At 66.8% G+C, this 24541-nt stretch overlaps 9 protein-coding genes across 9 annotated transcripts; 5 read left to right on the forward strand and 4 right to left on the reverse strand.

Moving 5' to 3' along the window:
- Positions 1–824: 824 nt before the first annotated feature.
- On the reverse strand, positions 825–2170 carry EMIHUDRAFT_438403 (hypothetical protein; the record flags this gene model as incomplete). Its single annotated transcript, XM_005760555.1, has 4 exons — positions 1488–2170; positions 1272–1358; positions 950–1183; positions 825–878 (listed from the first exon to the last, which is right to left on the reverse strand). Coding segments are annotated over exons 1-4 (1005 nt in total), but the record flags the coding sequence as incomplete, so codon positions are not given.
- Positions 2171–2426: 256 nt separating this feature from the next.
- EMIHUDRAFT_465646 (hypothetical protein) lies at positions 2427–8163 on the reverse strand (the record flags this gene model as incomplete). Its single annotated transcript, XM_005760556.1, has 14 exons — positions 2427–3011; positions 3090–3225; positions 3298–3355; positions 3426–3473; positions 3547–3599; positions 3668–3837; positions 3875–4584; positions 4664–5315; positions 5442–6721; positions 6840–6989; positions 7214–7279; positions 7446–7497; positions 7537–7649; positions 8026–8163. The coding sequence occupies 14 exons, from the start codon at positions 8161–8163 to the stop codon at positions 2777–2779; spliced, it is 3861 nt and encodes a 1286-aa protein (XP_005760613.1). The 3' UTR covers positions 2427–2776.
- A 258-nt stretch (positions 8164–8421) lies between these two features.
- Positions 8422–10471, forward strand: EMIHUDRAFT_438405 (hypothetical protein). The gene is made up of 7 exons (XM_005760557.1): positions 8422–8736; positions 8808–8866; positions 9198–9290; positions 9550–9621; positions 9684–9743; positions 9807–9851; positions 9925–10471. Exons 1-7 carry the CDS (start codon positions 8445–8447, stop codon positions 10228–10230), a joined length of 927 nt encoding a protein of 308 aa, XP_005760614.1. The 5' UTR covers positions 8422–8444; the 3' UTR covers positions 10231–10471.
- Positions 10472–10528: 57 nt separating this feature from the next.
- EMIHUDRAFT_359014 (hypothetical protein) lies at positions 10529–11506 on the forward strand (the record flags this gene model as incomplete). The annotated part of the gene is made up of 1 exon (XM_005760558.1): positions 10529–11506. A coding segment is annotated over exon 1 (895 nt), but the record flags the coding sequence as incomplete, so codon positions are not given.
- A 248-nt stretch (positions 11507–11754) lies between these two features.
- On the forward strand, positions 11755–12597 carry EMIHUDRAFT_217768 (hypothetical protein; the record flags this gene model as incomplete). Its single annotated transcript, XM_005760559.1, has 1 exon — positions 11755–12597. The coding sequence occupies one exon, from the start codon at positions 11755–11757 to the stop codon at positions 12595–12597; it is 843 nt and encodes a 280-aa protein (XP_005760616.1).
- Positions 12598–12784: 187 nt separating this feature from the next.
- Positions 12785–13442, reverse strand: EMIHUDRAFT_217769 (hypothetical protein; the record flags this gene model as incomplete). The annotated part of the gene is made up of 3 exons (XM_005760560.1): positions 12785–12838; positions 12993–13296; positions 13369–13442. 3 exons carry the CDS (start codon positions 13440–13442, stop codon positions 12785–12787), a joined length of 432 nt encoding a protein of 143 aa, XP_005760617.1.
- A 1972-nt stretch (positions 13443–15414) lies between these two features.
- On the forward strand, positions 15415–17900 carry EMIHUDRAFT_312073 (selenocysteine-specific elongation factor; the record flags this gene model as incomplete). Its single annotated transcript, XM_005760561.1, has 7 exons — positions 15415–15876; positions 15975–16047; positions 16213–16386; positions 16625–16920; positions 17077–17220; positions 17260–17415; positions 17454–17900. The coding sequence occupies 7 exons, from the start codon at positions 15415–15417 to the stop codon at positions 17898–17900; spliced, it is 1752 nt and encodes a 583-aa protein (XP_005760618.1).
- A 158-nt stretch (positions 17901–18058) lies between these two features.
- On the reverse strand, positions 18059–18767 carry EMIHUDRAFT_359015 (hypothetical protein). Its single transcript, XM_005760562.1, has one exon. It carries the CDS (start codon positions 18555–18557, stop codon positions 18375–18377), a length of 183 nt encoding a protein of 60 aa, XP_005760619.1. The 5' UTR covers positions 18558–18767; the 3' UTR covers positions 18059–18374.
- Positions 18768–20693: 1926 nt separating this feature from the next.
- Positions 20694–24071, forward strand: EMIHUDRAFT_68296 (hypothetical protein; the record flags this gene model as incomplete). The annotated part of the gene is made up of 3 exons (XM_005760563.1): positions 20694–22568; positions 22659–23362; positions 23558–24071. 3 exons carry the CDS (start codon positions 20694–20696, stop codon positions 24069–24071), a joined length of 3093 nt encoding a protein of 1030 aa, XP_005760620.1.
- Between the last annotated feature and the right edge of the window lie 470 nt (positions 24072–24541).

Genomic DNA, 24541 nt, shown 5'->3' on the forward strand with positions numbered 1-24541 from the left:
GGCGGGGTGGCGGAGGGGAGGGGGCGAGACGGGGCGGACGGGCGGGGTGGCGGAGGGGAGGGGGCGGGGTGGCGGAGGGGAGGGGGCGAGACGGGGCGGACGGGCGGGGTGGCGGAGGGGTGGGGGCGGGGTGGCGGAGGGGTGTGTGGCCCACATCCCCCCCTGGGGCACCGAGGTCGAGCGGCTTGGCGTGGAAGCGGTCGATTAGGGCGTCGAGTGCGGCGTCGGACAGCTCGTAGGTGGGCACGTTGACGGCGCCGTTCTTGGAGGACCCGTGGTCGGCCGCCCACTTGCCTCCCTCTGGTGGCCCGGCGAGCTTCTCGGGCGCGCCTGAGTCGGAGCGGGGTGGCGGGGCGTGTCGTGAGGGGCGGGGACGCCGGCGGCACGTGTGTGTGTGAGGCGCAGGGGCGGCGTGGCGCACCGCCGCCGACGCCTGGCTCGGCGAGCAGCTTCTGGAGCCACGGCCCTCCCGGGCCGTTGTAGTCGCGGACGTGGCAGCCGTCGCCGTTCCTCCGGCCGGACGCCTCGAGGTTGATCTGGTCGACGATCGCGTGGAAGCGGTCGAGGTTGGATTGATCGCACGAGAAGCACATGGACTGCGCCGCGGGGGGGAAGGGTGGGCGGGGGGCTGGGGGTAGGGATATGGAGGAAGCGTGGATGGGGGGGCGCCTCGAATGCCCAGTGTGCCGGGTTGGAGAAGGATGTGATGTGGGAGAACATCTGTCGCTTGCTGTCGCCCATGTCGTACATGTGCCTCGTCCAGGCCTTGAGGACCCTCTTCCCGTCCCACTCGCCGAACATGCAGCTCTTCGAGACGACCGACGACGGGACCGGGTCCGTGTCGAACTCGAACTTGGTGACGATGCCCGGGAAGTTGCCTGTGAGCGCCCAGGCGGCGCAACAGTCAGACGGCGCAACAGTCGGTGTAGGCGGTGCAGGTGCGATGCGCCTCCGCCGCCCTTGGCCATGTAGAGCATGTCTGGGTTCACGTCCTTGGACGCGAGCTGCCTCTTGCCGTCGGCGTCCACGAACTCGACCCCGCGCAGCCTGTCGCAAGAGAGGCCGAGCCACTGCGTCAGCATGCCACGCCCGCACCCGAGCGTCAGGCCCGCCACGCCGACGCCGCCCTCGGTGCCGCCCGGGACGACGCGGCCGTGCTGGGAGAGCTTGTAGTAGAGCTGGCCTGCAGAGGGAAGGCTCCGGCGCGGCTCGGAGAAGGCCCCACAGAAGTGCTACGGAGAGGGGTATATACACATATATGTCGACCTCACCCCAGGTGTGCCCAGCGCCCGCCGTCGCCAGGCCGGTGGCGGGGTCGTACTCGAGGGCGTTCAAGTCGCGGACGTCGATGATGACGCCTTCCCGCGAACAGAGCGTGGGTGGGTGAGGGAGAGGTGGGGTGAGAGTGAGAGGTGTAAGGGAGGGTGAGGAGGCGTCGATGCCAGAAAGCGAGTCGGGGCTCTACAGGGACGTGAGGGTGCTGCCGCCTCCGGAGCAGCAGGCGTCGTTCTCGAACCCGTGCGCGCCGGCTCGCGCGCACGCGTCTATCCCTGCGGCGACGACGCACTGGACCGCCGCCTCCACCTCTGACACCGAGTGCACGCGGGCGACGGCCACCGGATCCGGGTTGCTGATGTCGCCCCGCCGGTTGCGGCACTTGTTGGCGGCTCTGAACTCCGGATCGCCCGGCAGGTGCGCCTCGCGCAGGTTGGCCTTGAGGCACGGTCCAAGATCCGCCAACGGCGGAAGCGGCACGAATCCCGGCATCGGGGCGCCCTTGACCTTGCACGTAGCGCCCTCACGGAGGGCGATATGCGTCGGCTTTTTGGCATGCATCTCGCACCGCGAGAAGGACTTGGGCACGCTGTAGAACTCGTACCCTTTACACCGCGACGATCTGCCGCACTTGGTCGCGCACGTCTCCTCCGTGCCGAGCGGGTCGCCGCGCCCCCACTCTTTGATCTCAATGATGTCACCATGTTCTTTAAAAGTGCCGGTCGCTCGGCACACGCCTCCCGACTGGCCCGCTGCGGGAGTCAGCCAGTGGTGGGTCTTGGGTTGAGTGGGTATTTGCGGGGGAAGCTGAGCCAGCACGGCGAGTACAGCGACCACCGCCATATCTTGACCGGCGAAGGCAAGCAAGCTGAGTCGGTGATCGTCGTCTTGGTCGTGCTCGCAAGCACAGGCGCCGTGCGTGAAATTTCCAGCGGCGCCAAAAAAAATTCCCCTTTCGTACAGTCAAACTCACTTAAAAAACAAAAAAGTGCGCATGTGCATGCATGTGTCCCCGCGCCCTGAGCACGACGACACAGAAGATAGTAGAGGTACAGAAGGGCGGCAGGGGAGCTGCATTTGGGGAGCTGGCAGCTTGCGCCTGCGGCTGCTTTCTGCGGATTTTCTTGATACTGAAAAAGCGAAACACGCGCGCCATCCCGGAAAAATCTAGGTGCGAAACCGCGAGAACAAGCAACACCGCAAAATGACACAGAGAAGGAAGGACTCTCTCTTCCCCCTCCCTTCCCTTTTTCTAGGCGCACACACTTCTCTTCTACAACCTGCCGAGCTTCCCGCGCCTATCTCAGGCCGCGCGGCCCGCGCTCCGAGTGGGAGCCGTTTTGGCCGCGGCCGTCATGCGCGCGCCCGACGCCCCCCCCTCGCGGCGGGGAAGGGGCCGGGCGCGGCGCGGGCCTGCTCCGCCCGACGCGTCCGCGGGCGGCGGCGCCCCGCTGCCGTCGGCAGCGCGGCTGTCCCGCCGGCCCGCTTACGGGCATCAGAATCAGCCGCCTCCTGGCCCGCGCGGCTTTGGCTTCTTGCCTGGCGGGTACGGCTTGTAGTTCTCGTAGTCGTCGTCGTGCGTGTACGAGAGGCAGGCGAGGTCGGGCGGCGCCGCCTCCTCCCCGCCGCTCGCCGCCTCGCCCCCCGGGGCGGCGGGCGGCCGGGAGCGGTACTTTGCGAGGAAGTCCTTGGAGAGGCGGTGGTGCGACGACTTGTTCCACAGGATGAGGTTGTACCTGCGCCCCTCACGGAGCAGCGGTCAAGAGACGCGGCTCGCGCGCGCGACTTCTTCCGCACGAGAGAGAGTGGGGCACCTCTCGCCCGTCACGATGTCGTCCGCGCCGTGCCGCTGCCTGCCGAGGTGCAGGATCGCGTGGCCGCGCGTGTGCGCGTGCACGTGCCGCAGCGTGCGCTCGCGCCCGTCGCCGCCCCCTCTCGAGGGCGGCTCGCCTGAGGGAGAAGAGAGGCGGCCACGTGAGGAGGAGAGGGGCGTGCATCTGCAGCCTCCCGAGTGCGGCTCGCCCCCGCGCAAGCCGCACAGCGTGAGCCCCGCGCCGGTGAAGTCGCGGCCGAGGCAGACCTACGGGGAGGGCCGCGGGCAGGCTCCGGTCGGGCTGCGGGCCGGTGCAGTCGCGGCTGAGGCGCGGTACGTTGAGCGTGACGTCGCACGCGTCAGTGTGCATGTCGAGGCCGAGGTCCTACGGGGAAGGCTCCGAGAAGCTTCCGAGAAGGCTGCTCGCTGTGGTACGTTGTGCATGCCGAGTCCGAGGCCTGCCCCGCCTTGTACTGCACCACGAAGGCGTGGTGGTGGTCGAGGGAGGCGCCTGCAGGACACGTGCGGGACACGTCCGGGACACGTCCATACACACATATGAGGGGCGGCGGTGTCCACCTTCGGAGCCGAAGAGCAGCTCGCCAAGCGGCGCGACGTACCGCGCCTGCAGCGAGTCCACAGCATCTCCCAGTCGGGCATCCCTCCCAATCTCCCCATCTCTCCCCCCTATGGCGCCTGCAGCGAGTCCATCAGCCGCTCGAGACCGATCGGTCCGTTGAGGACGAGGCCTATTCACACACCCCGCCGTGAAGAGGCGCTGCTCACCCCCGCGTCGCGCCTCGAGGGAGGAGGCCGTAGTTGTTCATCGAGTTCGGCCGCATCGCAGGCATGCCGCTCGCCTCGTACGCGTCAACCTCGTCGAGCAGCGCGTCGCAGCAGGGGAGCGAGAGCATCTCGAAGGTGTACACGCCCGGCGAAACCTCGTCGAGCATCCCTCGCAGCGGGCCCGTGTCGCCGCTCGCCTCGTACGCCTCCAAGGCGGCGGCGAAGGACGGCGCCAGCCACTCTCGCCGGAAGCCAGCCTCGAGGTCGAACAAGCGCGGCGCCTTTGCGAGCGAGCGGTACTTGTTCTCGTACCGCACCTGCCGCAGGTGCCGCGAGGCGAGCCGCCGCCAAAGCACTCCGCCGAACCCGCCCTCGCCCTCGCCCTCGCCGTCTGCAGCAGAGAGCGCCATCGCAGCCTCGCCCTCGGCCTCGCCCTCCTCGCCCTCCTCCTCGCCCGCCTCTGGCGGAGGCGGCTCCAGCCACGCGGGCGGGACCTCGGGCCCCGCCGCCGCCGCCGCGCGCACCCTCGCCGCCGCAGCTCCCACCGAGGCGGGGTCGGCAGAGACGGGTCCGCAGAGCGAGGCGAACAGCAGGTCGAGGAGCAGCCGGAGCGAGTAGCTGGGAGGGCGGGCTGGCGACCCGCGCACGCGCCGGACGACGCGGCTCTCGTCGAGTGGCGCGTACACGCACGCCCCACCGTCGAGGAGTACCTGCGCACGCCACCGACTCGCCGTGAGAATGACGACAAGCATGACATCGCTGCTGCTGCTGCCCGCTAGAGCACCGCACCTGGTACGGCACCGTCTTGCCTTGCGGCCAGGAAGGCTCGCGGTAGCGGAGCGCGACGACGGAGCCCGCCCGCCAGCCGCCGCTCGCCTTGCACTCGACCCGCTCGCCGAGCCCGAAGCGGAGCCCTGCCGCGCCCGTCGGCTCGGGCGGAGGCTCGGCGGAGCTGCCGCCGCCCGGGCAGGCGGGGCAGGCGGCGAGCAGCGCGCGCGCCTCGAGCGCGTCGTAAAACGTGTCGTCGAAGGTGCCCTCGTACGGGTCGCGCATCTCCACCTCGGCGTGGAGCATGATGGAGAGCATCTGCAGCCGCGGGGGCTCCTGCGGATAGCCGACCGGCACGCGCACCGCGAGCCGGTACCATCGGCCGCCATACGGAGAGCCGCGCGGAGGGCAGATCTCGCACCGCCACTCAAAGCGGAGCTTGCCGGCCGGAGGCCCGCGCGTGCGTTGGCTCTCCGGGTCGAGATCGACCAGCGTAAGAGGCCACGCGGAGCGGACGTGGCCGCCCTCGCTGAGTTCGGCGGTGCGGAGCCCGCCACTGCTGCCGCCGCTGGAGACGAAGAGCTCGCCAAGCTCGCGAAGCACAGACGCGCGCTGCGGCCCATCAGCTCCGTCCCGTGGGCGCTTCTCAGCCATGGTGGCCGGTGACCTTCGCCTTCGAGGACAGTCCAGCACCGACCGTGAACGGGGCCCGGGGTTGTGCGTTTACGTGAACGGGACGCGAAGGACTGAGAGAGAAGCGGTCACAAAACAAGAGAAGAAAAACATCCGGCGGAATCACCCACAACCATCGTAAGCCTTGACGTCGCGCTGCGCACCACCCGCCGGCAAGCATGCTCGAATGTTCCTCAGCGCCTTTAGCCGCTTGGCCCACGCACCTCGGTCCGTCCTCGACAAGCGGCGCTCACTCGCGAGCAAGTCCATGTGGACTATGTCGGGAAGGTACCCCTCGACACGTAGCTCCGGAGGGTCACACGGGTCGTCATCGTCGCCTTCCGTTGGTACCAAACGGAAGACGAGGACGACGTGCAGGAGTGGTCGCGAGCCGCCAAATCGGTTCGTCACAAGCCGCCCCATGGGAGACCGCACAAGCACCTCAACAAGCCGAACTTCGCTCCTGTCCTCATCGCCGTGCTCGTCTCTTCCGCGTGGTCGCCACGCTACCCCAGGCATACTCTGTGGACCGGACAGAGCTGCAGCCGCGGCAGGCCAGGCGAATCCGCCCCGCAGTGACGTGATGCCACCCCAGAATCTCTCCCGGTGCTCGTCATCCTCCGCTTGCGCCGCCTCCCGCGCGGTCCGCTCTGCCTCCGCCTCTGGCCGCCGCCGCCAATCGCCTACGTCGCATCCGCGGCGGGGGCAAATCTTTGTAGCCACGGCTTCATCGATAGTTCGGGGCAGATCTCGAAGCAGGCCCTGAATTGTGATGACCAGCGCACGGTCCAAGACTGGCTGCATATCGCCTCCGCCTCCACGGTCGTCGCTCGCGTGGAGGTCGCCTTCGATCATGCCAAACGCGGGGTTGTAGGCAGAGGCCAGGTCGTTCCAGCGGGAGCGACCATAAAGGTCGATGCTTGATCGACCGTCGCCATTTGGCTCGAACGGCTCAAGCCCAATTTCCGCCGGAACTTCGCGCAGGGTCGCCGCGGGCATCAGGACGGCTGCGTACGAGCGCAGCAACTCACACGCCTCTCCGCTCTTGTGGAACGTTTGGACGCCCAGGAGCTCGCCTGCAGCAGACTCGACCCAGCCGCGCGTATGTAAGTACACGCGCTCCACGGAGATCGCCCAGGCTCTGTGGCACAGGTCAATGCTCATCGAGGCTGCGAACGAAAATGCCCAGGTTCCTGGCGCGCAGCAGCCGCAACCCTCCCGCATGGCAGCCGCAACCGCCATCTGGACACCCAGCGCCGCGCCAGTACGCGCAGCGAGACTGGTGAGCGGATCCTCGTCTGCCAGGGTCGGGGTTGGCATCGGCACCCAAGCGCACCGCTCCTCGGAGTGCTCGTGCTCGTCCTCAACCAACTCTGCGTATTCCGGCTGGTCCTCAATCTCCTCTGCCTCGGTCACGGTCGGCAGGGGGACACTCTGCCGAGCCGGGACTGAAAAGAGCTTCAGGTGCAGCTCGGATGGGTTTATCGCAGCTGCAACCGGCGCCATTGCAGAGCAGCCGCATCACCGCCGACGCCCGAAGGCAGCGTAGCGCGCGAAAGATGGTGTCGTCCAGCCCAGGATACTTGACGTCGTAGGCGCCCTGCTCCATGATGAGGGGCCCCAGCGCTGCGTCCGACAATATCTGCAGCCAATCTAGGGACGCGACGGCCACCACCTCGTCAATAGGCTCCTCTGCAGGTGGGTCCATGTAGGCGTACTGTAGGCGACTGCGGCGTCTTTGGGTATCTGATACATGTAGCGTGCTCAGCGAGCCGTCTTTTGAGAGACTAGTGGGGGACCTGCGGCGGACCCGCCTCTGTTGTTCGCGGGCAGTGAGAGACGCGTGCCACTCATAAGTCAGTCAAAGCAGTCGCCGTTGCATGCAGCGACTCTGCTCACGTGCCACGACTGCTTTGACTGACTTATCGCGCAAACACGATCGGCCATCGCACCCACCGCAAACACCTCGCCGCACAGATGGGGGGAGGCATAATCCCACACACACCGGAGCAGCGCAGACACCTTACACGTCAGCGCTCGCTCGATGTGGCCGGCGCTCTCCCCTCTCCTATCGCCTTTTCAACGGCGGCGTGCGGCCACGCGCCGCGCCGAGCCGGTCTCGGCGGGAGACCTCGGAGCCGCACGCGATGCGGGCATGCGCGATGGCTCCGTTGGCTCCGTGCCTAAGGCAGATAGATTAGGGTGTGAGCTGCGGCAGCCACCGTTTCTGTACCTCGATCACGTGCAGGCCGTCGGAGGCCGCGCTGGATGGCCCAGGGCCGGCGGCGGTGAAGGCGTCCGTCGATGAAGGGATGTCCTCGAGGGAGCCATCGTCCTACGCGGCTGGTGCACCGGTCCAGTTGTCGGAGTTCGAGATCGCCGTCGACTTGGAGAGTTCGGCCCGTTGACACTCTCACGGAATGTGAGCGACTTGGTGCACGCTGATAGTCGAGCATCATGGCTCGCACCTCATCCTGAGCGCAAGGAACTCGCCCAGGGGCCAGCTGTTGGCGTCGCCGTTTTGATCGACCTGCATCCACTGCATGGTTTCGTAGTCAAGCGTAAACGCCCAGGAGTTGGTGCCTGGGTGACTTGCTGATGAGAGCGCCTTCCAGGCGGGTAGTCGTGCCCCTCACCTAAGGTCATACGGCGGCGTCAGAGGGGGGGGAGGGGCGCGAAGCGTGAACATGGAGGCAAGCAGGTGGCTGCACCTCGCCAAAGCCGGCGACCTCAAAGTTGTCGTAGGTTGTGCGGGTATCGCTGAGCGTGAGAGGGACTGGATCGGCAGCAGCTCGGGCGGCAGCGGCCGGAGAGGCCGGAGAGCCGTCCGACGGAGGCCGGTCGTGCATCGGCGCGTCGGCCGTAGGGGCCGGGGGGGCGGCGGCATCCATGTACATATATCGGCTGCGGGTCGCTGCGGGCCGACGATTGTGGACTGATCGATCGTCGGCGGGCGGTGTCTCGAGTGTTCAGCTGGGACGTTCTACGTTAAAAGAGCGTCGGCGCCGACACGAGAGACTTATAAGGGTAGAAGAAGGGAAAAGAGAAGGATCAATGAGTTTGCGCCCCGTTTGTACGTGACGGCACACTTCTTATTGCAGGTGGCGCTCTGGGCGCGGCTAACGCGACGATGCGCTGCCGCCTGCTCGTCCTCGTCGCGCTGGCGCAGGCGCGACCGCAGCAGTATGACCCCGAGGGTGGGCGAGGTCCGTCTCGGCCCGCCGTCGCCGGCGTCCCAGGCGCCGCTCCTCGTGCCACTGGCCCTCCGCTCTCCCGGCAGCCGGGCCAGCCGGGGCAGATTGGGCGCGCGGTGCAGCGATACCAGTCCTTCGTCAACGGCGCGGCCAAGGTGTCGCGATGGATCCACGTGGGGTGCGGCTTTTGGGTCATCGTCTCCACGCCAGTCTCGCTGATCTCGTCGGGTGCCCGCTCTTCGGCCACAGGATGCCAAAGCCACACGACTGGCCTCACGCGGCGACCGTGGCGCTCCCAGGCGTCTCCCTTCGGCCGGCCGAGATGATGCTGTGCGGCTACCTCGGCTTGTTTGGATTCGTGAGCGCCGCACCCTGCACCACGCACCCACACCAGCCCCACTGGCCTCACCCACCCTGCCCGCCTGCCTGCCTGCCCCGCCTGCCCCGCCTGCCCCGCCTGCCCCGCCTGCGCCCCGCCCCGCCCGGCTGGCGAGGACGACCGGTCATTGAGAGACGGACGGAAGAGTGAGGAAGACGCACCTTTCTGTTTCAGCCCAACCGAGCCAACGCGGATCAAGCCGCCCGCCCTCCGCCCCTCTGCGCCTCTCCGCGCTTGCCCCTTGCCTCCGCCACGCCCACGTCCTCGCGACGCTGGCGCGACGGCTGACGCCGTGTCGCCTGCCGCGGAGGTGCTCGCGGGCTGCGAGCTGCCGCTTGCGCGTGGCCTCTTCGAGACATACTGCCGCTTCCTGTACACGACGCAGGGCAGGCTCCTCTTCATGGTGCCGCCCCGCCTCGCCTCCCTCCTCGCCTCCCTCCTCCCTCCCTCCTCCCGCTCCCTCCTCCCGTCGCTGCTCCCGCTGCTCGCTGCTCCCCCCCCCCCTCCCTCTCTCTCCCTCTCTCCCTCTTGGTCTGTCTCCATCGTCTCTCCTCGCTCTCTCCCCTCGCTCTCTCCCCACCCTCCCCCTCCCTTCCAGTGCGCCTGCCCTCCTCGCGCCCGTGCGGCCCCCTCACCCGCCCACCCGGGCCCCTCCGCCGCAGGCTCACGTCGCAGTCGTCGCCTGGTCTTGCAAGTACGTCGGCATCCTCACCAAGGCGAGACGCTGCTACCGCGTCCCACACCCTCACCGCGGTGCCGCCCTCTCACCCAAGCCCCCCCCCGCCCCATCTTCCAGACGCTGCTCCTCTTCAACGCCCTCATCTCCGCCTACGTGTACAACTCCAAGGCAGCCGCCGTCGCCGCGTGTGCCCCGCCCTCCAGCCGCACACCTCACACCCTTCCCCCGGCCGGCGAGCAGGCGCTGCACCACTTTGGAGTCGCGGACGAGCGCGCGCAGGGGGAGGTGGCGGCCCTCCCCCTCCCCGCCCGCCGCCCAACCGCGACGCCTCCCCCTCACCGCCGGAGCCTCGCGCCAGGTCGGCGACGCCGTCAACCGCGCCAAGGAGGCGCTCGGCGAGGTGTCGTCGATGAGCCGGCTGCTCGGCGTCGGAAAGATCTTTGGCTTGGGGAGCAAGCCGCCCGCGCCGCCGCCGGCGCCGCCCAGCGCATACCGCGACTCAGACTACGGCGGCACGGGCGGCGGCGGCTACGGCGACGGCGGGTACGGCGACGGCGGAGGCGGCTACGGCGGAGGCGGAGCAGGCGGCGGCAGGGGCGGCGGCTATGGAGGCGGGTCGGCAAAGTCCACCGACCCCGACGACGTCTGGGGCGGCGGGCGGTAGCGGCGGGCGGCGGGAGCTGGGGACAGTGACGGGGTCTCGGCAGGGGAGCGTCCAATCCCTCGCCGCTGCCGCGGCGCCTCGAGCGTGCGAAAATGGCTCGCCGAGGCGAGGCTGCTGCGCCATGGGCTGCGCGCCGCTTCTACACACACAGCATAGCGCGCTGAAATCCAGCGGCGCGAGAGGAGAGTGGAGTGGCATAGCACAGGAAGTTGGCGAGGAAGAGGCGCTTCCGCGCTTCACGACCAACAGGAAAAAAATCAGGTCAACAGAAGTCTCGAACGGGAAACTCACGACAGAACGCTGCGATGCGGCCCGGGCGGACAGTACTGGTTGCATTCATGGCTCTGCTCTCCACCATTTTCGCTGCATTCCCCAACCCTCGTGGGACAGCGCCTGTGACGCGCCGCACCGCTGTCTTTGCCGGCTCTGTCGCGTGCGGCTGCAGCTGCTGCAGCCCCGAGCCCGCCTCGGCACTGGCTAGCCTGACCCGGCCGCCAGAGGACGACCTGCGAACGTACGACGTCCCGCGAGATGCGCGCAGAGATGCCGGCTTCGCGTGTGGGATGGCCACCGGCATGAAGGACTATGAGCGCGCCGTCTCGGGGCGTAAGCGCGAGCTGTTTGACCGGCTCCTCACCTCGCTACCGAAGAGCGACGCCGTGGTGGTGGAGCTGGGCATGGGCTCTTTCCCCAACGCGGAGTACCTCGCCGCAATGCCCAGCCAAGGTGCCGCTCCGCAGCGCATGGACCTGATTGGCTTGGACCCGAACGACTCGATGGAGGCGTACGCGAGGCGGTCCGCCGCCAAGGCCGGCCTGCTTGAGCAGGGCCACTCGCTGCGCGTGACGCACGGCGTGGGCGAGGTGCTGCCCCTGGCGGATCGCTCCGCCGACGCCGTGATCTGCACACTCACGCTCTGCTCGGTCGCCAGCCCCGAGCGGGTCCTCGCCGAGGTGAGGCGCGTGCTCCGGCCGGGCGGCAAGCTCCTCTTCCTCGAGCACGTGCTGTCCGAGACGGACGCCGCCCTCGCCGCGCAGCAGCGCGCAGCCACGCCGATGCAGGTCGAGTTCGCCGACGGGTGCCACCTGGACAGGAGGACCGGGCGCCTCGTCGAGGAGGCCGGCTTCGCCTCGGTCGACGCCAAGTACACCGAGCTGACGGGCTTCTACTTCCTTAACCCCACCGCGTCCGGGATCGCGACGCGGTAGAACGATATAGAAAACGCGCAAGAAGGGGAAGGGTTGTGTCGCCATCTGTTTAGTTGTGAGAGTTGTGTAAAAAGAGAGGGGGAGGCTGGAGGGGTGGAGGGGAGGAACGGGAAAGACCGCCACAATGCAGGGATATTGGGCAGGGGCGGCTCACGAGAATTCTTTTCTGTGCCTTTTGTGGTGCTAGTCCGTGCCAGTCTGCTGTGAGAGGTCGTGGATTTCTTTTCTTGGATCGGCCCGCCGCAGGTGAGAAAGCGCTCCGTTGAGCCGCTGTTGCGAGCCGCCGCTGCCCGCTATCGTCTCGCCGCCGCTGTACATGGGCTGGCTCTCCGAAAAGAGCACAAAATCACGAGCGCAGCCCAACGCCGAGACAGCGGTCGCCGAGCTTCGTGCCGAAATGGCACGACGCGGATCACCGATCGACCTGCCGACGGACGACGTCCTCCGGTTCGCGAAAGCGCGCAAGCTGAACGCGGTCAAGGCGGCTGACATGCTGCAGGCCGATCTCGAGTGGCGGCAGGCGCGGCGCGTGGAGGAGCGCCGCGAAGAGCCGGCGGAGGACATCCTTGGAAAGCCGATCGCGGCGCTGCAGCAGGTGCTACCCCACGTATGCAGCCCGGGAGTCGACAAGCTGGGCCGTCCCATCATCTTCAAGCACTTCGGTGGCCAGTGCTCCTTTTCGCGCCTGTGCCCAGACCGCGAGAGCGTCGACCGGCTCTGCGAGTACAATTGGTGGGTAAACGAGCAGTACTGCAAGCGGCTCGCAGCCCTTGGCGCGGAGCAGTGGGTTGTGGTCATCGACGCCAAGGGCTGGCAGCCAGGCTTGATCGATCGGACGGCTCTGCGAGTGCTCAAGTCGATGGCCGACACAGACGCCGACCACTACCCGGAGCGGCTCGGCGGATTGGTCGTCTTGAATGCGCCGGCCTCGCTCGCCCTCGTGTGGCGAATCGTCAAGACGTGGCTCGACGAGAAGACCAAGGCCAAGGTCGACATCATCTCCAGTTCCGACCCAAAACGCGCGACCGAGCGGCTGCACGGCCTCGCCGCGCCAGACCAGCTGCCGGAGCAGTACGCAGGTACGGCGCCGCCGCTCGAGGCGTGGCCGATTTGGCCGGCAAAGTCAGGGCTGCCTTCTAAGCCGAACGGCGCGAGGTGATCGGTGGCAGGCTGCCGTCGCCCCGGCGCAGCGAAGAGCGAGTTTCCAACAACACACACCGGCTATCGATGCCGCGGGTCGAGCCGCGGGGGGCCCGCGTTGTTTGTCGTGTGTGCCGCGTCTTATTCCCCGCGTACATCGCGTGTATATTCAAGACTTTATTCAAGACTTTCACTCGGAAGTCACGTCAGCTCTCGCTCGATCTCGCCAGCTGCAGCTCGTACCGCTTCGGTCGTGGTCCCTGCCGCTTCCGATTCCACGGGCGGCTGCTCGGCCGCCTCTGGCGCAGCCTCCGCTACTGCCCCTGCGGTCATCTCCACCGCCTCCTGCGTGGTCGCCTCCGCCGAGCTTGCCACTGCCGCCTCCGCCGCCTGTCTCGCCTTCTTGAGATCGACCTCACGAATCTGAGCCTCGGCCCTCTCGATCACCCTCTCGGCCGCCGCGACGAGGGCCTTGCGCTTGGCGCGCGCCTCGTCACGGCCACTCGTTAGATCGGCCGTGTGCAGCGCGTCCAAACGGGTTGCGAGCAGAGCCGTGGCAGAGCCGTGCAGAGAGGCGAGCGTCGAGCGGAGCGCAATAGGTGGCGCCTCGTTAGCGAGCGCCTCGTCAGCGCGATTCAGCGTCGCCTGCATCTCATCGAGCTCCTTTTCGAGCGTATCGAGTGTCGTGCAGACGGCGAGCGAGCGCGTCGTAAGTTCCCTGTGCAGCGAAGCCGGTGGAGCTGGCGGTAGGGGTTTCGGCGGTGAGTAGGCAGGCGAGGCGGCTGACGACGGTAGCACGGCCGGGACGGCCTTTGGCACAGCATCCTCGGTCGTCGCAGCGTTCGAGGACGCCGCACAGCCCATGTGCTGGCGAGTAGAGCGCACGCCTCACTTTATCAGGGGGGATCCGGGCTTTTCGCTGCGCATGCTGTCGCTGGCGAGGGCTTGTGCTGTGAATAGCAGGCGTGGTCTCTACTCGCCAGGCCCATGTGTGTATCCAGCAGACTAGAAAAGAAATCATTATTTTATATTAGAGCCTGTTTTTGCCACTTCGTTAGCTCTCCAGGGGTCTCTAATCTTGAAATCTGAGACCCAAATATCAGACCTTGCTTCAAAATCAAAGGTTTGCTTGCCACTGCGTTGCAAAAACAAAATGACGTGTGAGTGTTAGAGTTGTTTGGTATTGCTAAAAATCTCTCTCTCTCTGCGTTGCCCGGCGCCCGCGCCTAATTTTCCTTAGGGTCGCGCTGCGTCTCACATTTGTCCGTGCGCGCTCCCAGCGCCGAGCCGCGGCTCCACGCGCCACCTGGGCTGCCTCTGGCACGGCCGGGGTCCGCCGAGAGGCTGGGCTTGGCCGGCGGCGCGACGCGTGGCCTGTGCTGCGGCCATCTCGGACGTTCAAGCGGCGCCAGCCAGCGGCTCGGCCGCGCATCCTTCACACACGCCGCCACGACCGGGATGAGAGGGCCCGGTGTCGAGCCCTGGTGCGAGCTGCATGCGAGGGGCGGCTATGGCCACAGCAGGTTCACCAGATGGACGTCAAAGCTGCCGTCGGCGTGCTGTCGTGGGGAGAGCCCGAGACCGCTGCAGAGGAGCCGAGTGCAGTGGCGAGCCAGAGGCTACCTGGGTCGCTAAGTGGTGGTCCTTGCCCATTCTGAGCAGGGCTGTGCTTTGGTGGGGCTGTGCTTGAGCATGTGTGAACTGGGAGTGCGTGCCGGCGGTGTCTGTGGGTGAAACAGGCGTGTGTGAGGCTGCAAGAGCCGTGGTATGAGCCAGAGTGAGCTTCATCACCCAAAGTAAGGACGGTCTGGGACAGCCCAGGCTTGATCCTGATGGGCCTGGGCCAGGAGAGCGACAGAGAAGGCGAGCTGGCGAGCTGGGAAGCCGCTTCGTCGGCATGGCCGGTGTGCGTGTTCACACGAGATGCAAGTGCCAAAAAGCGTTGTTTGCGGCTATTGCTCAAAACTGTGGGAGAGAAGGCCTACATATTATGACTGTACCCATGACTCTGGTGCATGAGGGCTGCGGGACGGGACGTATCGCGGTCGTTGGCGCCGATAATGACCTCCGTAATGCCCTCGCAATCGCCTCGGATGGGGTCTACCGGGGACAATCTCGAGCCCTCTCCGTGGCATCACGAGCCAATGTGGGCTTGAAGACCCAAGATAAGTGTGGTTTCAGACACCTCAGGCTTGCTACGGATGGGCCTGGGCCTGGAGAGCAACAGAGAAGGCGAGGTGGTGAGCCGAGAGGCTGGAGAGTCCGCGTATGACCTTGTCGCCGAAAGCAAGTGCCACGAAGCGCTATTTCCTGCTCTCAGCTCACCACCTCGCCTTCTCTGTCGCTCTCCTGGCCCAGGCCCACCAGCAGCAAGCCTGAGTTGTCCCAGACCGCACTTGTTTTGGGTCTTCAAGCTCATACCGGCTCGTGATGCTCTGGCGCCCTCAAAGTGGGGCTGGCTGACTTGCCAGAGGTCGATACTCTGGACGACCCATAGGATGCCACGAATGCCTGAAGGAGAGGGAGGCGAGGCCAGAGGCAGGCTCAGCTGCTCTCGGGTGATCTCGCTTTGGTGGCTGAAGGACCCGATGGTCCTGTCACACACATTCGCGTTCCGAGTCGTGGGGGTAGAAGAATTCGAGGAGCGAGTCAGCTTCTGTTGCACTCTTGGCGCAATGAGGGCGAAAATTCTTTGAAAGAAAGAAAGAAAACAGAACGATTTTAAGAAAGAGGACGCTGAAATTCTTTTCTCGCGCGGCCCCCCTGTTGTGCTGGCACACCCCAGCACAGTGCAGCACAGTGGAGCGGCATGGCGAGCTCTCCGCCGACCGCAGAGATGGCGGCCGCGAGCGTGGGTGCCACGCTCAATATCAACGTCGGCATACTGGGCCACGTTGACTCGGGAAAGACCAGCCTCTCCCGCGCTCTCTCCTCGACCGCGTCGACCAACGCCTTTGATAAGAACCCGCAGAGCAAGGAGCGCGGAATCACGCTGGACCTCGGCTTCTCGTCCTTTCTCACCAGCCTGCCTGCGCAGCTGGCGGGCGGGGCGTACAGCCAGATGCAGGTCACGCTTGTGGACTGCCCGGGCCACGCGTCACTCATCCGCACGATCATCGGCGGAGCGCAGATCATCGATCTGATGCTGCTCGTGATTGACGTCACCAAGGGCATCCAGACGCAGACGGCTGAGTGCCTCGTTATCGGCGAGATCCTCAACGACACACTCATCGTCGTGCTCAACAAGACAGACATGCTGCCGGAGGCCGGGCGCGAGGAGAAGCTCAGCAAGATGAAGGTGCGACGCACCCTCTTCCCGCCGCACCGCCCAAAACAGCCTCCCGGCCCCACCTCTCGCCACACTCGGCTGTGCCCGACGCTCGCCTCCGGCGTAAGGCGCGCATACGCAAGACGCTCGCCGCCACCAAGTTCGCTGACGCGCCGATGGTGGCCATCGCTGCACGGCCGGGTGCGCCTCGCCGCCTCTGCGCCGCCCCCGCGCCTCTGCGCTGCGCCTGTGCCGGGCCGGCCCTCTCTGCGCGTGTTGACGACGACGCGCACCGCCTCCGAGGAACATTCTACCCTCGCGCTGCTCACCGCCTCCTCCCGCCTCTTCCTCCGCCTCTTCCTCCAGGCGGCGCCGAGTCGGCGGCGAGCGACGCGTCCGGCGGCGCTGCTGCGGTCGGGGTGAGTGCGCTTGTGGACGAGCTCAAGGCTCGCGTGGCGCTTCCGGAGAGGAGGCACGACGGGCCTCTGCACTTCGCCATCGACCACTGCTTCCCCATCAAGGGGCAGGGGACGGCGAGATGTAGCCGAGATGCAGCCGATCAAGGGGCACGGGACGGCGAGATGTAGCCGAGATGTAGCCGAGATGCAGCCGATCAAGGGGCACGGGACGGCGAGATGTAGCCGAGATGTAGCCGAGATGCAGCCGATCAAGGGGCACGGGACGGCGAGATGTAGCCGAGATGTAGCCGAGATGCAGCCGATCAAGGGGAGGGGACGGCGAGATGTAGCCGAGATGCAGCCGAGATGCAGCCGATCAGGGGGAGGGGACGGCGCCCCGCGCGCTCCTCCACCTCCGCGGTGCCGACCGGTCTTCGCGCCGCAGGTGCTCACCGGCACGGTCCTCTCCGGCTCGCTCAAGATCGGCCAGGAGATCGAGTTCCCCGAGCTCAAGCAGACGCGCAAGATCAAGTCGATGCAGATGTTCCGCAAGCCCGTCCAGTCCGCCACGCAGGGCGACCGCCTGGGCGTCTGCGTCACTCAGCTGGACGCAAAGGCCCTCGAGCGAGGCATCGCCTGCACGCCCGGCTACATCTCTACCGTCTCGTGCGCGCTCGTGGCGGCGCGCACTCCGCCCGCCTCCGCCCGCCTCTGCCCGCCTCCGCCCTGCCCGCTTCCACCGCTTCCGCCCCGCCTCCGCCCGCCTCCGCCCGCCTCCCCGCCCGCCCCGCGCTCCTCGCCCACGGCCCCGTCCCCGGTGTGCGCCTCGCAGGTGCGGCACATCCGCTTCTTCAAGACGGCCTGCAAGACGGGAGCAAAGTTCCACGTGACCGTCGGCCACGCCACCGTCATGGGGACGGCAACCTTCTTCGGCCCGCCCGGCGCCGCCGCCGCCGAGGCGGAGAGGCAGGCGGCCGTGGAGGGGAAGGACGAGGCGGCGCGCAAGGCGGCGCAGGCCGCACGCGCGCTCGCGGTCGCGCGCGCGCCGCTGCCGACCAGCTTCGCCGACGGGGGAGAGCACCTCTACCAAGAGGAGCTCGACACGGCGGCGCGCGGACCTGCGGCGCGCGGGCAAGGGACGCGGGGTGGGCGTATCTCGGACACGTCACGGGTGTGTGCTAGGCGCCCGACCAGTGGTGCGTGCTGCAGCTCGAGCAGCCGGTCGCCTGCGCGCTGCCCGCCACCGCAATCTGCTCGCACCTCGAGACGGACCACAACCTCAACGCGTGCCGCATCGCCTTTTACGGCAAGCTGGTGCGCAGCCTCGCGCCCGACGAGGTGCCGAAGCTGCGCGTCTTCAAGAGGAAGCGCAAGGAGGGGCAGGTCGAGCGGTTGCACGACGACCACACCCTCATCTGCAAGAACCTCTTCCGGCCGGGCACCGACATGACGCCCTTTTTTGGCATGGAGGTGCAGGTGGGCGAGTCCGGACCTGTGGGCAGGATCGACTCCACCTTTGGCAAGACCAAGTTCAAGGTCGCCTTCCCCTCCTCGCTCGAGCCCGGGGTGCTCGCCGACGCTTGCAAGGGCGCGCGCATCTATCTCAACTACAAGCGGTTCGTCTTTGACACGGAGAAGCGGATGATTCAACACTGAACGAGAGAAGCGAGTACGCGGGTAAGAGTAAAGTAAAAGCAGGGCCACGCGATATCACGGCCTGATCACGGCGTGGAACACCGAATATACGCGCGCGTAATTTACTGTCTCTGTCTACGTGTTGTGTAGAATGTGCATACCAATATAGAGTCGATTAGATCCAGGTTAACACGAAAAAGCAAACTCCAAATACAGAAACATTTGTTTCACGCCTGCAAGCTGCATATGCCATCACATGGCCTGCATTCTCCATTCACACTTGGTAACTTGGACGGGTTGTGGAGACACGCGCCGATGTGTTCATCGTGAGCTAGCTCCAGCGGTTCTTGCAACTCTCGCACAAACCCTGCTCATGCGCCTCCACAAGGGCTGCCGCCTCCGCCCCTGCCTTTGCCTCCGCCGCCGCCTTGGCCGTAGCGGAGGCTGCTGCCGCTTGCTTCGCCTTAGCAGCGGCGGCGGCGGCCTGTACCGTCCTCAGCACAGCCTCCAATTCCGCCGCCTCCGCCGCCGCGGCCTGCTCTGCCGCCGCAGCAGCCGCTGCCGCTGCCGCTGAAGACGCCGCCGCTGCCGCCGCTGCCCTCCTCTGGCGCGCAGCCTCAGCAACCTCTGCACCGCGCGCCGCCGCTGCCGCAGCAGGGAGAAGGAGCCGGAAGCCATTGCATCCCTCCCCCCAGCTCCAAACAAGGCCGTCGGCGGTGAGGGCGAGGCTGTGAGCTCTTCCAGCCGACACAGCGACAACGCGCTGCCCCACCAAAGCCTCGATCGGTTCGGGCTGCAGTTCCCGCGGCGATTGAGATTGCCGTAGCAATCTCCAGACAGTGCCATCGGCGGTGATGGCGAGGGGGTCGTATCCCGCCGCCAAAGCGACGACGCGTTCGGAGAGCTGAAAGAACTCGACCTTCTGAGGCATCCACGTTTCTTCGCCCCAGATCCAAACATCGCCGCAGGCGGTGAGGACGAGGCTGAGGTTGCCTCCAGCCCACACAGCAACGGCGTATCGCGCCGACAGAGCCTCGACCTTCTTGGGCCGGCGCTGGGTATACTCGTGCCCCATTGGGAAGGCGCTGCCGTCGTGGTGCCGCTGTATCCACGGATGGCCCAACGGGGCGCCATAGCCATAGCCCCAGGAGAAGACAGAGCCGTCAGCGGTGACGGCTAGGCTGTGCCGTGCTCCAGCCGACACGGAGACGACGTGCCGGCCATCAAAGGCTTCGACCTTCTTGGGTAGCAGCTGGTCCTGCTCGTCGCCGTGGCCCAACTGGCCAGAGCCTCCATCGCCCCAGCTCCAGAGGGCGCCGTCGGCGGTGAGGGCGAGGCTGTGCCATGCTCCAGCCGAGACAGCGACGGCGGCGTCGTCGCCAAAGAAAGCCAGCGCTTCGACCTTCTTCGGCTCCAGCTGGTTCTGCTCGTCGCCGTGGCCCAAGCGGCCACTCCTCCCGCAGCCCCAGCTCCAGACGAAACCATCCGCAGTGAGAGCGAGGCCGTGTTCCTGCCCAACCGCAACGCCCACGGCGCGCTCGCCGCCCAGCGTTGACGGTAGCCGAGTCGGAAACGTCAGCAGCGTCACGCCCTCACCGTGCCCGAGGAAATTGCTCTCGCCGCATGAAGAGAGCCGCCCCTCGACGTCAATGCAGATGCTGTAATCACGGCCAAAAGTTCTGTGCTTGCTTGCCGCCAACCTCGCCGGTGGGTTGGCCTCGCGCAGCATCGCCGAAAAGCACAGCCACCGCACAACGCACAGCTCGTCCATTGGCTGCGCCAGAGTCTCGTAACCTCGCACTTGCGCCCACAAGCGGACGCCCTGCTCTGCGACCGGTTCGTGAAAGAGGCGGGAGACGGCCGAGACGCGAGCGATGTCAACGGGGCTGTCGCACCTCGAGAGGATGCGCGCAAGCAGCTCCGGCGGCAGGTCGAGGAGCGGTGAGGCGTCGGCGTCGGCGGCGTCGGCGGCGTCGGCGGCGTCGGCGGCGTCGGCGGCGTCGGCGGCGTCGGCGGCTTCGGCGGCGTCGGCGGCGTTGACGTCGGAAGCGGCAGCCGTGTCGGAAGCGGCAGCCGCGTCGGCTGTGGCGGCTGCGGCAGCGTCGTCAGCGGCGGCGCCGGTTGCGGCGGCGGCTGCGGCGGTGTTGGAAGCGTCGGCAACGAGAGCGGAATGGGAGTAAGCCGCTGACGGGGCAGGCTCGTCGCTGGCGGCACTCGGGAGATCGCCGCCGTCGAGGGATGCGCCGGTTTCGACACACTTCAACTTGAGTTTTACGTCTAGCAAAGCTCTTCGGCCGTCGTCCATGATGCTTCTTGCGCGGCCTAATATGACGAAGCGAGTGCCCTCCTGCGTGTCGGGCGGAACAGCGATCAACACCACCTCGCCTCGCGGTATTAAAACCTCGAGGAGCCTGCTGCTGCAGGAGTCCATCGCGGGCGCCGAGACAATTTCTTTTCTTCTGGCCCTAGCGGCCCGACGCCGAGGCACGCGCTTGAGGAGTTCATCAGGGGCAACGCCGCCTTTGCACGTTGTTTTCTTTTTTGGAAAACGGCGGCCCTTCGCTTGCGAGCCCAGCGCCCCAGCGGTGATCTTCTCTGGTGATGCTGCGCTGTCGGCTGCGCTTGCCGGATGACTCCCGCACGACGCCAGCATTCTCCCTGCGTGGTCGGCTGCGTCGCATCCTCGTCGTCGGTGGCGCTTCGCGCGGCGCTCCGGCACAGGAGACTTATAAGGGTAGAAACCGAGAAGAAATCAACGCTACTAACAATCAAATTCCGCGGCGCTTGGACGGCCGACGCCGAGCACAATACAGGATGGGCGAGCCCGAGGAGCCTCTCCTGCGACTGGGCGTTTGCGCCATGGCCAAGAAGGCCAGGAGTAAGCCGATGCGCGCCATCCTCGAGCGGATAGAGGAGCACGGCGGCATCGAGATTGTCGTGTGGACCGAGCCGTTTGTCTATGACGCGCCGGTCGAGGAGTGGCCTGTCGTGGACTGCATGGTCTGCTTCCACTCAAACGGGTTCCCGCTCGAAAAGGCGGAGGCGTATGTCTCCCTCCGCTCGCCTCTCCTCATCAACTCGCTCAAGGAGCAGTGGTGGCTGCTGGACCGGCGCAAGGTCAGCATGACGCTGGAGCGGGTCGGCGTGCCTGCGCCGCGCATGCTCTTTGTGAACCGCGACGCCCCCGACGACCCGAACTTCGCGTGGACACCGACCGAGGAGGGCGACTTTGTCGAGGGCGACGATTTCGTCGCTATCGGCGAGAGGAAGATCATCAAGCCCTTTGTGGAGAAGCCAGTGGATGCGAACCGGCACGACGTGCGGATCTACTTCCCGTCGTCGGCGGGAGGCGGCTGCAAATCTCTCTTCCGCAAGGTGGGCGACCGGAGCGGGCAGTGGAACCCAGACATCAACCGCGTGCGGCGCGACGGCTCGTACGTGTACGAGGCCTTCGTGCCGACGGGAGGGATCGACGTCAAGGTTTACGCCATTGCGCCTTCCTACGCGCACGCCGAGGCGCGCAAGAGCCCCGCAGTGGACGGCAAGGTGGAGCGGGACGCGAACGGCAAAGAGGTGCGGCACGCGGTGCGGCTCCTCGACGACCAGAAGCGCGTCGCGTCCAAGATCACATCGGCCTTCCGGCAGGGCGTCTGTGGCTTCGACATGCTATACACACCGATCGGCACCTCGTACGTGTGCGACGTCAACGGCTTCTCGTTCGTCAAGGGGAGCGAAAAGTACCTGAACGACGCGGCGGCGCTGCTTCACACCATCTGCATGGCCTCGCTCCGGCCCGCGCGCTTCCTCGAGATCTGGGATCGGCGGCAGGAAGAGGTTGCCGCGTCGGGCGACACGGACGATGTGGAGGACCGCAGGACCGCGGTCCGTCGCCTCTCGTCCGCGATGCCGAACGCGCCGTCGCCACGCGCCGACGGCGTGTCAGGCGAGGAGCTGCTCGCCGTGCTGATCGTCGCGCGGCACGGCGACCGCACGCCCAAGATGAAGTGCAAGGTGAACACCGGCGATCCAGCGCTGCTCTCGCTGTACCACCGCTGGGCGCCCGAGGACGCGGCGGCAAAGAAGAAGGAGGTCAAGCTCAAGCGGCCGCGCCAACTGCGCGACGCACAGCAGGTGGTCGCGAAGCTGGTCGAGGAGCTCGCCTCGAGCACCGAGAGCAGCGACCTCGCCTCGAGCGCGGTCGACGACAGCGACGAGCGCAAGCTCAAGCTGATGCACGAGGTGCTGCAGGAGGGCGGCCACTTCTCGGGGCTCAACCGCAAGCTGCAGCTCAAGGTGAAGAAGTCGGCGGCGGACGAGAGCGGGCTCTTTCGCGCCACCAAACTGCAGGCCATCATGAAGTACGGCGGCCTGCTGACGCCATGCGGCTGCCACCAGGCCGAGGCATTCGGGCGCGACGCGGCGGCGACGCTCTACCCCGGCGGCGCTGCGGGGCTTATGCGCCTGCACAGCACGTTCCGCCTCGACTTCCGCTGCTACACAAGTGACGAGGGGCGCGTGCAGCAGACCGCGGCGCACTGGATCCGCACTTTCCTCAACCTCGACACGTCCACCGGCGACATCACGCCCATCCTCTTCAACTACATCAACATCGACACTAAAATGCTCGACGAGATGCCGCACGCGGTCGAAGCCACCATCGAGCGCGCGCGAGCGCGCATCGGGGAGCTCGTGGACTCGGACCCGACCGCGCAGGATGAGCTGAGGCGGATCAAGCTGCACCTCACCGCCATCTGCGACCACTTTTGCGCGCTCTACAAGAGCGCGCTCGGCCGGGCTGGCGGCGGCGGCGACGACAGCCTCGCGGACGGCCTCTCCTTTCACACGGCCGGCAAGGTGGCGGACCTGCAGCCCGCGGTCAAGGCCGCGCAGGGCGATGGGAGCGAGACCAGTGGCGCGGCGAGTGACGACGAGAGGGAGGACAAGGAGCGAGACAGCCTGGTGCGGCAGTCGGATTCGCCAGAGCCCGCGCCGCGGCTGCTGTCCCGCCGGCAGAAGAAGCCGGCGCTCGGCGAGAGCCTCTACTCGGCCTGGATGCGCTGGTCGTCGATCCGGCGCGCCTTCTTGCGGGACGAGGCGGTCGAGGGAGACAGCCCCTCCACCGCGTTCGACCTCAGCAAGATCAGCGACATCTTCGACTCGGCCTACTACGACACGGTGCATAATGCGCACCTGAGGCTGCCTCAGGTGGTCGAGCTCTTCGCGGCGATCCGGCAGTTTGCGACTCGCGTCGTGCCCAATGAGTACGGTGGCCTGCCGACGCGGCGGCTCAAGATCGGCTCGACGATCTGCGCGCCGCTCCTCTCCAAGCTCACCAAGGACATTGACAAGTGCCTCAGCGACCCGAGCCGTCCCGGCGTCGTCAAAGAGGGGGCGGCGGCGGGCGAGGCGGCGAGTGACGACGACGGCAGCCGCACCTTCCGCCGAGCCGCAGTGCGCGTCTGCGGTGTGAGCGACGAGGCGGCGTCCGCGCTCGCGCAGCTGTACGACCGCCTCCTCTCGCGAATGGCGGCGGATGGGTCGCGGACCACGTTCGGCGGCTTGGAGCGGGCCATGTCCAAGCACCTGCTGGCGTCCGCCACGGTCGCTGAGGAGGCGACACTCGGGGACGGCGGATGCGGGCTACCTGGTGGGCGGTTCACGTCGCCGATGCGAGGGAGCGTCCCGCCGCAGAACAGCTTCCAGGCGGAGGAGGAGCAGGAGCTGCTCTTCCTGGACGTCGAGGAGGCGGAGAGCAAGGGCATCCGGACCGCGCGGCGGCGGGTGCTGACGCGCGCCTACTTTACCAGCGAGAGCCACATCATGAGCTTCGTCAACGTGCTACGCACCGCGCACCTGCTCGACAACAAGGCCGCAGCTGTGCCCCTCGTGTCGGAGGAGGCGGAGGCGCACCTCGCAGCAGACTACCTCGGCTACCTGAGCGCGGTCGTGATCCGCGTGCTGCAGGCGCCCGGCGCAGCCGCCCCCCGCGTCGAGATGCAGGTGAGCGCCGGCGCGAGCCTCGACGGAACGGGCGGTTGCCCGGCGCTCGAGCCGCGGCGCCGGCTAGACCACCCCCAGCTCACCCTCGAGCGGCTGCACGCGGCCCTGCGGAGCTGCGAGGAGTACGGGAGCAAGCAGATCAACTGGGGGTCCGTCGAGAGCTCGGCAGAGGACCTGCTGGGGGCGGAGTGAGACGGGCTGGCGGTGGCCGATCGGGCGCGCGTGTCGTGTCTTGATTTTGCGTGGTTTCTTTTGCACACACAACACACGGGGCACGGGACTAACTGTATAGTGCGCGTCGGGCTGGTGGTTCAGGCGACTGTTAGAGCGCCACGAAAGAAAGAAAGAAAACAGACAATCCGAGGGAGGGATGGGAGGACGGCACGCCGCCACCACTGTTGGTGCCAAGAAAGAAAGAAAAACGGGCAACCCAAGGGAGGGATGGGAGGACGGCACGCCGCCACCACACAGGGATTTTAAGGAGAGGGGTGTGATGCGCTAGCCGTCGCCCACCCTTGGGCGTCCGCCTCTTCCTATCTCCCTTCGCAGTCTCTCTCCGATTCTCGCTGCAACCTTCATGCCACCTCGCGGTCGTCCCACTCTCGTCGTTCTCTCTCTTTCGCTTCTTCCTCTGTCGCGTCGCTCTCCTCTGCCTCGTTCTG

The sequence above is a fragment of the Emiliania huxleyi genome, assembly GCF_000372725.1.
Source record: "Emiliania huxleyi CCMP1516 unplaced genomic scaffold EMIHUscaffold_75, whole genome shotgun sequence".
NCBI lineage: Eukaryota > Haptophyta > Isochrysidales > Noelaerhabdaceae > Emiliania > Emiliania huxleyi.

Bases quoted from the DNA above. Each gene is read 5' to 3' on its own strand.
- EMIHUDRAFT_438405 (XM_005760557.1), top strand. From the start codon at position 8,445: ATGCGCTGCCGCCTGCTCGTCCTCGTCGCGCTGGCGCAGGCGCGACCG. The intron at 9,622-9,683 runs GTCCCACACCCT...CCCATCTTCCAG, and splicing joins AGGCGAGACGCTGCTACCGC to ACGCTGCTCCTCTTCAACGC. The intron at 9,852-9,924 runs GTGGCGGCCCTC...GCCTCGCGCCAG, and splicing joins ACGAGCGCGCGCAGGGGGAG to GTCGGCGACGCCGTCAACCG.
- EMIHUDRAFT_359015 (XM_005760562.1), bottom strand. From the start codon at position 18,557: ATGGCTTCCGGCTCCTTCTCCCTGCTGCGGCAGCGGCGGCGCGCGGTG.